Here is a 14,539-nt window from a genome sequence, read left to right as displayed (position 1 = left end):
GCACAGCATTTTTTTTTTATCTGTGTACCTCCAATGACCTCTGCAGTATTTGGCAGCTCATCTCATGGAGGCACTTGGCAGAGACTTAGTAATTGTAATTATAACTTAGCTATACATCCATCTCTGCCCAGTTGAGACACTTCATATTAATGAAGTCTTTTTACAGCTACAGCTAAAGCACTTAGTTGGTTCAATGTGACAAGATTTTTAGGCAATAAGGCTCCTCAGCTAAGTCAGTTACACCCCAGTCAGGAGTGTAATGGAGGAAGGATGGAAGGTTGCTCGCAGACTAACATCATTATGGCAATTCAAGGGTGAATTTTTTCTCAGTCCTAACAGAGGTAGCTATGCCAGCACAACTATGTAAACAGCGTAAACCTTGCCTTGGTTAATAATCATTTGGATCAACTTGGGAAATGAGCTTGGTTTAGAAATGATGCCAGCAAGTGATCCTCATTCACATCTATGGAAGCTGGATACAGGCCTGGCAGATTTGTACTTCTCATGTAAACAGAAAGGAACAGAATTTGGGCAAGAATTTCAATTGACTCTGAAATCAGTGTGTGTAGATCAAATCAGTGGCATCAAACGATTGCTGGGTTCTGAGAAAGCAGAGGCAATTTAATATAAAAGATTAATTAAAACATCAGTAGTACATAAACACGAGAACAACCTCTACTGTAAAGCATAAGTTAAAAAAGCTCATGCTGTGCTGCCAGGCTTGATAAATTTCATATATGACTTCCCATTCTGATGTTTGAAACTGGCAGCATATTTTGAATATTATGGGAAGATTTTTAAAATAAGGTGTGTATTTACTGGAACTGTATTTAATTGAAGAGGAAAGAAACCTTCTACCTTTGAATTTTGCCAAGAGGCCAACAAAGGGGTTAGCTTCTGACAGTGATTTTGCAGCTAAAGTGTTTTTTTTACGTTAATAGCCTGTGAATTTCTGTAATACTTTCCAGTAGGAATAGCAACAGAAAATGCACAGAAAAGCTGAGATTTTCAACAGAAATGGCAGAAAAAAAGCTTTCATTGTAGGAGCTATTTTAGTTTAATTTATGACTGTGTAATAAAAAGAAGTATGAGTCAAATTACTATTTAAAACATTTTTTCAACTCTGAAACATTGAAGCTTTTAATATTTAAAGAACCAGAATTTTATTTATGGTCACAAGAATAAGTCAGTTTTCACGAAAAAGCTGACTCAAACAACTGGTAGTAAGCAACAGAATATCCATTTCCAACCAGACTGTGCACCAGTTGAAAACTTCCTGCTGTCTTCCTATGGTTATTTATTTATAGAGTGTAATCCACAAACATGGGTATCCAACAAAGTCTTAGAGGCAGAATTTGCAGGTGAATGAATGAGTGCTCTATGCAGTGAATCCGAGTGCAGCCACAGCATTGTGGAACCAAGCTCACATGAACAAATGGCAACAAATGGTGTGAGCTGAGCCAAGGAGCTCAGTGTACTTTGTAGGGACAGCTATGTACACTGTCACCATCACAGTTGCTCCCCTGGGTGGCAGTCTGAGTACAGAGGTCAAGGACAGAATCAAATTGAAAATACAGGTCTTTGTACCATGATAGACTGTGTGGTACATGTTTTTATAATTTAGTGACGTGATACTCTGCTTGAAGGAGTATATTTACACTGGACTCTTTATAAACAGTTTTTAAGCAAACCTAGTTCAAAGTGGTAGCTTTATTATGCTCACCGAACCTTTGCAAAGATTGTGATTCTGAATCAAAATATTTTTCTAGATGTAGTACTAAGATGAAAATAAACTTGAAACAAAGATGTCTAGATATCTCTGCCAGCATGCAGGTCAAGTGATGTGGGAGGGGTGACACCAACAATCCAGAGAGGTGGGTGGAGTGATGGTAAGAAAGTTATGGAGGACGATGTGGACAGGAGAGCCTTGAAATCAGATATAAGGTCAAAATTGAAGTGTATGCACAGAAATAAGGACTGGACTACAGGACACTATTGTGATCTCTGTGGAATCAGCATGACTGAGCGCCTCTCTTACTTGTACACTAACGCGTGCAACATGTGGAGCAAGCAGAAAGAATGAGGGATGTTGCAAGGTAGCTCACACAGCTGGAGTGCTGGCTGCAAGCTCTGAAGGGAGGCCAGGCCAGGGTGGCAAGAAGGGTGATTTATTCTTCATGTGAGGAAGCAACAGAGATGGATGGAGCTCTGTCTTGGGATGTATGACGAGCCAGCTGAACGCCTCTATGTTAGGCTTAGAGAGCAGGCCAACGTAAGTGACGTGCTGGGTATCTATCACAGACCATTTTCTTCCACCTGCTGTAAGAAGGCTCACTTTTGTTGGCACTGGTCCTCACTGGGAAGGATCACTGATCAATGACTGATTTCTGTTGGAAGGGTAACACAGCAAGGCAAAAGCAATCCAGGGCACGGGGGCTGAAGTGTGTTGACTTTAATCTCCTGACACACACAACTGAAGAAGCAATGAGAGCAAACACTCTGCTGGACCTGATTCTTACAAATAAGGAAGAATTGGTTGCTGATGTGAAGTCTGAAGGCAGCTCTGGCTGCCGTGAACATGAGGTGGTGGAGTTTAGGTCCCTGGACATGCAGAACAGATAGCAGGATAAGAACCCTGGGTATCAGGAGGACAAACTTCTTCCAAGTAAATTTCTGAATAGGCTGGAAACAAAATCAAGTTAATATCACACAGAATCAAGGGAAGAAGCCATTTCAGAGCTCTCTTTTGCACGATCCTTTTGTTAGAAATCTTCAGAGACACCACAAAAGCAAATTACAAAAAAAACCTCAAAAATCTATCCCTGCTTATTTAGACTATGCTCAGACATGAATTCACGAATACATTGTGTTATGATACAAGAATTTTATAATACTGGAATTAATACCGGAATTTTTGGAGAAAAGAAGAATTTAGAGATTAAATTAAGTAAGTCTGATTTTGTTCAAATTGGAATTACAAAATCATAGAAGTTGTCTGCGCAATAAGGCTTAATTGCTAAGGGCACTGCTCTGTCTGAGACTAATGAACCCTCCTAGACTTAATGAACACTGTGCTGCAGTGACGGTGTAAATGCAAGCCCTGTTCATGTGTCTTTAAAGAGCTTAGAGGAGAGCACAGATATAAAGAGAAGGGTATTAATCCCCAGTGTGCTGGCCAGCTTTCAGGCTGGGGAACTACATGCCAGCAGCTATGTTTTCCTTGTCATTTCAATTACGCTTAACTTTCTGCTCCAAATATTTTATAGTGTAAGTACATGTCTGGTGCCAACAGTAGGTACATCTAGCTTTGGAAGCAGGTGCCTGTCAACAGTAGAAAACTGGGATATTTAATAGTTTTTAGCATATAGTTGCAGCCCTGCTTGTTTTTGAAAGCATTTTGGAATTCTCAGAGGGACAGTGGAAGATGTTTCGCTCAGAGGGAAAAGGAAATATTTGGCTGCTGTATGTGACCATACAATAACACACCAAAAGCTCCCATACAAGTTAAATCTGGGTTTGAGCAGGTTTACTGTCATTAAGCTACATGTGGCTTATCTATGACGCAGACCACAAGGATGGCACATGGTGGGTAAACCCTGTATTTGGTGTTTCTTTCTGATGAGTGGAAAAGCAGCTGCTCAGGGAATGGAGCTGGTAATTGGCATGCAAAGTGTGGGTAACCGCTCAAAGTCCACTCTCTAATTTTATTTTTATTATTTTTATCATTTATTACTATTTTTTAAATTAATGGGAGCACTGTGCTCTACAAATGTTACACATAGGAAGTAACTGTGCATAAGACCATACCTACAGTGTAGTTATAATGATCTGAATTCTTTTCACGGGCTTTAGGATGATACTATAATTTAGGATGACTGTAATATACAATTCATGTTCATACAAGAGATAGTAATGAAAAGCAACTCACAGTCAACATTAAATACCAAAAATAAAAAATAAAAAAAATTAAGGATCAACTGTTGCCCAATTATCCAATTTGTTTTTCTGCCTTACAATTAAATTCTATAAAGTAACACTCTGGATAAGCAGGAAAGCATTCAGTGGGAGGTTATTGTCCAGAGTACTGCCTAGGGAAGAATAACAAAGAATGATTCAGAGGAGAACTTCTGCCTTCAGAAAACATTTTCTGGGCAATAGAGAGAAATGGTTTATCAATTATATACCTCTCTTTTTAATGCATCATAGTAGCTCTGTTTTCTTGTAAAACTTCTTCGCAGTGAAAGCTTTGTAATTGTTTATCCAATAGCTACCTACCTTTGATGCTATTTTGAGCAAATTAGTATTTGTGGTATTTGTGTCTGTAAGAGCAGTAAGAAAAAAAAGTGAGATTTTCTTATACTGACTCTAAAATTATAATATATCACCTCATAGCTCTTCAGGACTGAGATTTATTATATGTTCAAATGCTTTTTGGATTAGATAAATGTACATACAACATACATGCTGAGAGGAAAGCATTAGATTTAAATAGGAAAAGTGAATATAATTTCTCTGCAAAATATTTTAACTCCTTTTTGATGTCTGAGTTGTCAACTGTCAGAATTGTTTATTTTTGCAAAACTCTCAGACGCCCCATAGAACTTTAACAATGACATATCAACGATACAAAAAATAATTGAAGGAATATCTTTGAGAACACTTCTGTATGCATAACAGTTTCCTAAGCCTTCCTCAAAAGTATGCTAATTATCTGCTGCAGTATTGCTCTAAGTGTGCACACAAACTGACTCCATTTCACTGGTGAGAAACAGAAATTTAAAATTGGTCAGACAATCTAAGATCACCAAGGAAAAAGTGCAAAAGTGGATGAGATGAAGATCAAAAGGCTGTTCTTTGCTTAGTCCATATACTCAAATTCAAGCCAAGCTAGCAAGAAACCCATCATAGTAAAAGCTAGAGTGCATCCAGCAGACCAAGCTAGACTTCATGCTAGACTGGACCCCATGAACTCCCCTGAGAGGCTACAGATCCCTGTTGATCACTTGTATAATGAAACATCAAAGCTAATTCTTGATAGTTCTAAGGCATCGTAAAAACCTGCAGTCAATACAGAAAAAGTAGACAACTTACTATATTCGGTGTTCAAATTTTTAAGATTACTTTTTCACTTAGAAAATTATTTTAAAAGAAACATAAAAGCTGATATTGTTTCACGCCAGATCAGTGATACCAAAACATTTTATTGCCAAAAACTGTCTTCATTAGGGGCACATGGTACTGATGGTAGATACCTATAGGAGAGGTAGCTATTGGATAGGTAGCCCAGTCATTTAGAAAAAAAATAAAAATAAAAAAAAAATCAATATTTCTGAGCTGTATTTTCTCCTTTATGCCAATAGAGGCCACAAAATTACCCACACAGAAATCCATGCAACTGAAATAAACACATCTGATCTGTATTTCTTCTGAAAATCTTAACTGAATTAACCATAGTAACTGCTATAAAGATGGACAGATACACTGAGATGCAAACACTGAGCTGAACTGGGAAACCTTATAAATACATTAGACTTTTACGTGCTGCTTGCTTCTATTTAAATAACATGTCTGCCAGTTATCCTTCTTAGGAGTTTCCATGTATCACAAGGGCTCAGCAATGGTCTACTACTAAGAACTATTCCATAAATAGTTATGATTTCTGTAGTGAATGTGAACATCAAAGGAAAATGACACCACATATATTAAAATAACAACATACATATGCTTTCAGTATTCTCTATAGTTAAAACAATTTGCAAAAATATGACACCATTATGTTTTAAACTGAAACCACCTCAGCACGGACAAAGATTAAGGACAAATGTGTATTAGTTTTGCCTTGAAAAGTTCAGTGAAAATGATTGCGCAAGATTACCTTCCAACATTAAACATCCATGCATAAAACAGACCCTAAATTAAAATGCATTTTCTTAAAAGCTGGTATTATTGACCTCAGTGCAAGAAATAAGAAATTATATGAAACATTTTTTCACAGTAACCTTAAATACAAGTGTGAACCTGCATTACTAAAAACATAATATTCAATATTGTGGAATATGAGAATAGTGAAGCTGGAACAGAAAACAAATGACTTATTCCAGCACAGTAACTTTAAACTTATTAGTATGACAGTGCTCCAACATGATTAAATGATTTACAAAATTCACTGAAGTACTAAAATGAGAAAAATGAAACTTCACCAATACAGAGTATTTTCCTAACTCCAAAATGAAGACTTCCATACATGTAAGATAGTTGTAAGCCAAATTGTGTTTTTAATTTCTATCACATCACTTCAACTTTTTGGTTTGTCTTAATATTCAGGGTTAATCAATACATACATAGAGTTCATTATGAAACATATCAGGACTTAATTTAACAATTACTGAAAAAAGCCAACTTAAGCCATCTTCCAAACATAAACTTCATTAAGAACTACTACCAGATTCTGATACTTCTTTCCATGACATTTCACAACCACTTCACAGAATAAAAGTGCAATTCTATGAGTGAATCTTAATTAAGAGGAGAAAATAAAGAGATGATTATTTAAGAAAGATTACATGACAACTCCACTGCATCTGAAATACTTCGTTACAAAGGAAGGTTTATCAGCCCACATACAGTAAAGTCTAATTGAAATATGGTCTTCACTTGCCAACTCAAAGTACAAATAGAGTAATTTATCATTTGTAAAAACCATCAGTTGTGATTTAGATGTGGTGGAATCATGATAAGCAATTTAATGTGTTCTATATCTTAAAAGATGAGCACACACAATAATAGAATTGCTAGATAGCTTACTAAAAGTTGATTTTTGCAAAACCAGAAAAGAAATCAATACAAATACTTTTAAAACTAAAATATTTATGTGTGTCTGTGACGTTGTGTGTATACACCATTTCATAACACAAAGAAACAGTTTTTGCACCATAGTTAAGCTGAAACAAAGAAACAAAATTTAAAAATCTTCTAGTCAACAAAAGGATGACAAACAAATCCATGTGGCTTGAAGCAGAAGCATAGGATAATGCTGAACTTGCACTTTTAAGGATCTAGCTGAAACAACACGTACAACGTATTTTTAATCAAATGTATAATTATGTAACTCCTCAAAAATCTTCAGTTTCTAGAGCACTGTGAAGGTACCCAGGCTGAAACTGTGCCTGATTCAGGTAATAGTCCAACTATTGTGAGTTACACTGTCAATCTAAAGATGAATTATGAAGGAGTTTCTAATAAAGACTACCATTATTGTGCAATATTTGGGACATGCCATTGTGTGTACAAAAATGGAATATTACAGGTAACATTAAGACAAAGTTGTACTCCGATAATTACTCCTCTCAAATTAAGAATTGCCAAAAAACATACTATCTATTTTTCTTATACCAAGAATGTCTTTCTGCTCTTTTTGATCAACGTGGATACCAGAAAAAAAAAAAAAACAAACAAACAAAAAAGAAAAACCAAGATGAATTAATATAATTCAGCTCTACTGCTCTGCTGGTATTTAGATCTGTTTCAGCAAACCGAGATCATTTGCTGTCATAGCTGGTGCTAAGTTTAAAGCCAGTTTTCTCATGTAGCCTTGAGGGTGTTAGCCCCTAAAATCAACTACAGTTTTCAACATTCCATTCACAAAATGGTTTATGCTGAAAGATACCTTTAGTCCAACCACTCTGTTTAATCCAGCCCACCCAGAGAAGGTTGACCAGAACCATGTCCAGATAGCTTTTGAATACGTCCAAGGAGGGAGACTCCAAATTCTCACCGGGCAACATTACATCAATTCACAGACTCAGAATCACCAAGGTTGGAAACGATCTCCAAGATCATCTACTCCAACCATCCACCTACCATCATATTCCCTTGCTAAACCATGTCTTTTAGTACCACATCTAAACATTTCTTGAACACCTCCAGGGACGGTGACTCAACCACCTCCCTGGGCAGCCTGTGCCAGCACCTGACCACACTTTCAGAGGAGAAATTTTTCCTAATATCCAACCTGAGCCTTCCCTGGTGATTGTCACCTCCACAGTGAAAAAAAGTGTTTCTAAATATACTGATGGAACATTGGTTTTTGTCCTGTCACTGGGCTCCACTAGAAGTAGCCTGACTGCATCTTATATGCACCTTCCCTTTACAGAAAATCCACATCAGTGATTGTGAACTCCCAATGGTAGGAAACTTCAAACATATCATAAAACTACAGCCAACCTCAAGGTTCCCTCTTTGTGCAGTATCTGTCAGTTATTACTATTTTTCTGCCATTTAAGAGAGCAAAGATCACCCACTTCTTCTGAAGAAGGCACAGAAGAAACTGCATTGCTTGCAGGATCCTATCTGGTCATTTGTGCTTATGGACCAAGAATTTTCTTGGATTTTGAACTCAATTCTGTATTCAAGCCATTTTCTGACTTTACTATTTCATATGGATTATAAAAAACTTTGAAAAAAATACATTTACATATAAATCATATCTGTTTATGCTTAAGCATATTCTGGTTCTTTTACTTCATCGTCACCTGGGCAAATGACTCGGCCAAGCTCAGACTGTTTCAAAGTCATTAGAAGTTCATGCTTTTTATGCACATATAGCTTGGCAATTATTCACTTTTAGTAATATAAATTCAATCGTCTCTTGACTTATTGAAGGAAAAACAAATTTTGCAACTAAAGAAATCTGTAACATTCTGTTTTTCTCCCTTTAAGCACGTCTCACAAATACACGTGTACATGCCTGTGCACATGTACAACGTGGGCTAAGTATCTAAGTGGAATTTCTGAGTTTCTAAGTGGAATTTCTAAGTTTCAATGGAAAATGGTGGTTGTATAGTTAAATATATTTACTGCAAATGAGTGAGAAAACTTACATGAATATATCTACACCTCAGTCAATTTGATCCAGTCTAAGAATTCTTTGGTTAGTTTCAAATACTAAAATGACTCCTTTAGGATTTATGAGCTAAGAATGCTTAGGGGTTTAGTGTCCTGACATCTCTTTAATTAGCAGTCTCCAAGATCTCACACTAAGAAGACACTAAGCCAGTGCCTTCTGTCATATCTCAAGAGTTTCAGAAGGCTTGGAAGTCACAGAGGAAGGTGAATGTACTATGCCTTTGTACAGTATGTACAAAGTACCATTTTCTTACTAGTACCAAGTTAGTACTTCTTGCTACCGCTTCTGCTTTGATGGTGATGAAGTTCTGAAAGAAATCCTAAGAACAATCCAGCAAAAATGGGTGAGGTAAATAAAGATGCTGTTGAAAAATACTTGGAGAACAATCCCCAGTTTGCCAAGGAATATTTTGACCGCAAAATGAGGGCAGAAGTGCTGGGAAGTATCTTTCAAGTGAGCCCTGGAGATGTGAAAGAAGGAGTCAGCTTTAAAGACATGTCTCGCCTGGAGGAGTGTAACATACTTTTTGAGCTGCTGACAGAAATCCAGGATGAAGCAGGCTCTATGGAAAAGATTGTGCACAAAACCCTGCAGAGACTGTCGCAGCTGCTGGCAGCCGATCGGTGTAGCATGTTTATTTGTCGTTCCCGAAATGGTATTCCAGAGGTAGCTACCAGGCTTCTCAATGTCACTCCAACTTCCAAATTTGAGGAGAATCTGGTGAATCCAGACAAAGAGACTGTTTTTCCTTTGGACATCGGGATAGCGGGATGGGTTGCTCATACCAAGAAGTTTTTTAATATACCTGATGTGAAAAAGGTGAGTGATTTCCCCTTGGGAATGGGTTTCTGTGCATTTGCTTACTCAGCTTGCTTTCTGCAAAGGGCCTGAGGATTTGGAGTCATTCATCAGAAACATCCAAGACAGCAATCCAGATATAAACAAGAGAAAAGCAACAGAAAATAATGCTTAAAACCCAGTACATCATGTAACTTAGTGAAGTAGTTCTAGTATCCTTGCATAATAATCAAAACCTGATTTACTGTAATAATGAAGGAGAATATCAAATTAACATAGACCAGTGAGTACTTGTGTTTCTATGGAACAAGGCAGGAATCTCCTATTGTTTTTTTCAGTATAGGTTTGCAAGGTCCCTTATCATTTGATACTGCTATACACTCGTCCCTGAACATAATGTATTCGTAGCTTTCATAATTAGAGTGCTTCCTTACAGTGTGAATGAAGATAGTGTCAACATATGTTTGGCTTCATGACTGTCTATGAATTTAAAGTAACTTCAAATTATGAGTATGTCCAGATCCAGGATTTGTTCACAACGATCTACAGAAGAAGAGCTGCTCTGTTGTTTTCAAAGTTCTTGTTGAATTTGCACATAATTACCTAGTTTATTTAACGTTCAGATAGGGGTTATAACAAATGTTATATGGAAATTATGTTGAATAATATATAGTAATTAAACATGCATGAATAAGAACTGCTTTCTAAATGTCTTTGAAATACATAGGGAAAAACAAAGGTGCTTTGATTGTTGTAGACTCCTCTAAAAGCAGCTAACCTTGTATCATAAAATGGCAGCAGCTTCACCTCTTCTTAGTCTTCTGTGGAAAAGCTCAGTGTAATCAAATGGTGGTAAAGATGATTATATCAGAAGATATCTGTTTTTCCATACTTCCTATACTGACAATTTAAAAATCTAGAGGATTTTAGAGGCAGAAACCTGCTCAGTGTCCTAAGATCAATGAAAATAATAGATGCCTACATGCACTGCCATTTTTTTTTTTTTTTTTTTTTTTGCAGGAGAGAAACAAAAACTAACACATTCTGTCATGTTAAAAGTTGGCAGGCATAAAGAAAGGAAGGACTACTCTTAAAGTTCAAAAAGAATAAAAAATGTGTATGTATGTGAAAAGAACATTCCATTATATAGTAAACTATCTCAGATATAAGTAGGAAGCATGAAAATTATCAGAAAAATGATTGATGTGAGAAAGCAAATCAATTGACTTTTAACCACTAGGTTGCTTTCTGCGGTGACTTCTGCTCTGACAAGAAGCATATGACTTACTGCCTCTTACCACCACATTTGGAGATTGGAGGATAATCCTTCTAAATTCATAAGGCTGATTACATGAGAAAAGATCAGGAGGATCAAGAAAAATGTGCCTTTTATCAGACACTGCATTGCTCCTAAACATCATTATGTGAGAGGCACCCAGAGCAGGGCTGCTCCAACACTTCTGTGCTATCAGTAGGACTTGTTCAAAATTTTGTGAAAAATATAATGTAAATAAGAGAATCTCTTTGTCTATCTAGCACTGCTAAATATTCATTTGCATGCATAAATGAATTAATGCTTGCTGAATACCTATTCATCTATTATTCAACCACTCTGAGGTTTTCTTTGGCATTCATTTACTGTCTTAGGATTACTGAGGTCCATGCCATTAGGCCACACGTAAAAAAAAAAAATGCAACCAAACCGTGGAGCCATTAATCCACATTTAGTAACTGAATGTCACTTTAGTGTTAACATTTTACAAGTTAATTTCAAAACTCAAAGGGATTTTTCTGGAATCAATGCTCGTTATTTAAAAATTAACATGAAGGTCTCATTACTCTCAGCATTTCCACTCCATTAGTAAAAAATATCCAATGTCCAAATCCACACTCTTTGCACAGGCAAAGCTCCTACTAATGTCACCCGAATCTTTACCTTTGTAAAAAGCACAGAAGTGCAAGTTTAGCCAGTAATATCTAAGGAATATAGTCAGTCCATGGCAAAAGAAACAGCCACTGAAGCCTTTATCATAATTTTGAAACAAGCATTAATTTTCAAATCACTTTGCTTGCACCTCAGTCAAACTAGATTGTCTGCTACCCAAATCCTGAGCAAAAAAAAAAAAGACAAACAGTTAAATCTGAGAGAGATATTGTACCAATGTCTTGTCAGAATACAAAACACACAATGAATACAAAATGCAGAATGAATGATGGCTACAGTGCATTAAGGATGTCATGTCTAACCACTTTCTGTTGCTGACACAATCCATATCCTAACAGCATTGCTTTTTTTTTTTTTTTTTTTAAGCCTTAAGCTCATGATAACACTGACAAACCCACAGTGAGACAATGTGATGCTTTAATCACCACCCCTTTATAACAGGAGGAAACAGGACAAAAGATCACAACTGCAATCAATCTTTGAAAAAACATTGGACTTCACTTTTAGCGCCTGGTAGGCAGTTCTTGAGAGATTACCTCCTTCAACCTGGAAAAGTACCAATAAACGTGAGGAAGCTCCTCATCCTGACTAATGCTTCAGAAAAGAAAAGCAGAGGAAAAGATACAGACCTTTCATAATTAACTTAGTAGCAAGAACAGACTCCCCCCCACAAGATTAAAGACTTGTTGACAGCAAGAGCTAATAGTATTTAATCCAGGATTTAACAGCAGTGAGAAACAGGAGGCAAGCAGGACCACTGCTGTAATTATTGGCCTCACGTTGTTCCAAGGCCTAGCAGAGTATGCTACTTAAACATTCCAAAGTAAAATAACAGACTGCATAAAATCTGATACGCTCATTAGTATCCTATAAATATTACCTGTTAACACCAACAAAATGATAAAGATTTTACGTTCCATCTTTTCCTAGGGTATCATTTCCACATACAACTAAGACCTAAGGCAAGAACTTCTGAGGAGTTAAAATCTCACATTCTCAGCCTGTAAAAAGCCAACATATATAGTATATATATTTGCTTTTATCTGCTATGTATTTAAATTACGAATGAATAAATAACAGAGCATTGAGAAATTCATACTTAAAATAGCAAATATTAAATGGGAAAATGGAAATCTGTTATAGTCTATTATAAAGACAAAGATTCAGTCAATTTACAAGAAAATATTTTAATACAGGAACCTATTTCTACTAATCATGTTTTCCAGGGGAGATTAAATCTTTCCTTCTTTCCTTGAATTAACTTGTGTTTAAAGAGAAAAGCTGCCAAAATGAAAAAATAAAAATTAAATACCAAAGTGATAAGTTCCCCTTTAGGCTTATTTTCTTGTTTTATGTGAAAAAATTACTCAAAGAAATGTAATAAAAACTCATTTTCATAAGTAGCAAAACATCTACCTTTGGCAATAAAAAGGAGACATGTCAGTGACATGACTGAAAAAGTTTAATCCTCAAACGCTCATAAATACATATTTATTTTTACTTGCTTTCATTTTCAAAACTCTAGAGATATTTAAGATATCAAATTCAATTTGTTCCTTAACACTATCAAGTTACATGTTGAACTATAGCTGTCCTACATCCCTGAAAACAATTTTTTGAATGTGGACCTAGTGAATGGTCTAATAATTTAACTAATTGATTTTTGTCATGAATCAGACTGATGATATTGTCCTATTGGATGGGAGGTGCCTTTTATATTCCATTTATAATCCAGTGCATCATTATGAAACAAAAACATTTGTGAGTTGAAATTAAGATAAGCAGAAATGAGAGGTACAGCAATATGAACCTCCAGTCCACAATGAGCATAGTAACAAATTAGTCATAACTGCATGGGATCCCAGAAAGGTGGAGGAAAATAGGCATTGGCTGTCTTGGCACTATCACCTCAGCTGTAAGATTAAGTCTTTCCATTTCTTCTCCACTGTGGTGTCAGAGGCACTTTGCCAAACTTAAAATGGGGAATTTGCTGCACAGGAAGGTATTGCTGCATCACTCAGAGGCAACACAGTAAGAGAGAAACAGGAAGAGTTTTTTGAATGGGAGTTGATGTGCAAACCAAGGTGTAAATGTTGCCTGTGAAACACAAATAAAATTACATCATATTGCTTCCAAGCAAGGCTCCAGTCAAGGAAGCAAAGTTCATGAAAAAGTCTCATACACAAGCAAATCACATGCGTAATGAAGATGTTGAAGGTGGACCAGATAATAAGCAATCAGAAGGGAGAAAGTACACTGGAAATGTGAAAAGCCTCATTTACTGAGAACTTCAAACTGCTGTTCCTCTTGCCTCAGATGAATGAATATAATCTTCACCCTGACTGGCTAAATAGGGAAGAAGGATCCATATTCCTTTATACTTTCAACTCATTTTCTTCTCAAATTTCTCCCTTTCTCTTTTGTTCCAAATTAACAAGGATCACACTATCTCAGTACTTAGAATAATTTTGCATGTTTCTCATCAAATTTACACTCACTGAGTAATTTATGCTGTGGAGTTTGACATGGAGGTTCCCAGTAGTGTCAAGCTCACTTGACTCAGGCTGCATTTTGCCATTCAGAAATGCTCAAGACAGTGAAGTATTATGGAACACAGTGTTGCAAATCCTAAGATAACGTTATAAACTGAGAGATGGACTTCCATTATTAAATACTATATGATGGTTGAACAAACATTACAACAATGGTCTTCATCATGTTTTTAAATTTGGCACAGAATAAAGCCTGTGAAAGTTTAAAAATTCTGGAGAACTCTTTTTTTTTTTTTTTTTTTTAAACAGTTTGCTTAAAGAACCAGCCAATGAGGCAGAATTCATCAGGAAAGAAATAGCAAAAGGATACACAGATGAACATATCTCTCCTAAGAAAGG

General features: G+C 36.3%; 1 protein-coding gene across 1 annotated transcript in view; it reads left to right on the top strand.

Moving 5' to 3' along the window:
- Window positions 1-9,058: 9,058 nt before the first annotated feature.
- Window positions 9,059-14,539, top strand: part of PDE6C (phosphodiesterase 6C) — a 28,616-nt gene continuing 23,135 nt past the window's right edge. The window contains 1 exon segment of the mRNA NM_204986.1: window positions 9,059-9,724. Within this exon segment, the coding sequence (NP_990317.1) occupies window positions 9,245-9,724 (480 nt within the window). The 5' untranslated portion in view covers window positions 9,059-9,244.

The sequence above is a fragment of the Gallus gallus genome, chromosome 6 (genome assembly GCF_016699485.2).
Source record: "Gallus gallus isolate bGalGal1 chromosome 6, bGalGal1.mat.broiler.GRCg7b, whole genome shotgun sequence".
Classification (NCBI taxonomy): domain Eukaryota; kingdom Metazoa; phylum Chordata; class Aves; order Galliformes; family Phasianidae; genus Gallus; species Gallus gallus.
The sequence above is the reverse complement of the archived record's forward strand: the minus strand, read 5'-3'. Positions and strand labels throughout refer to the sequence as shown.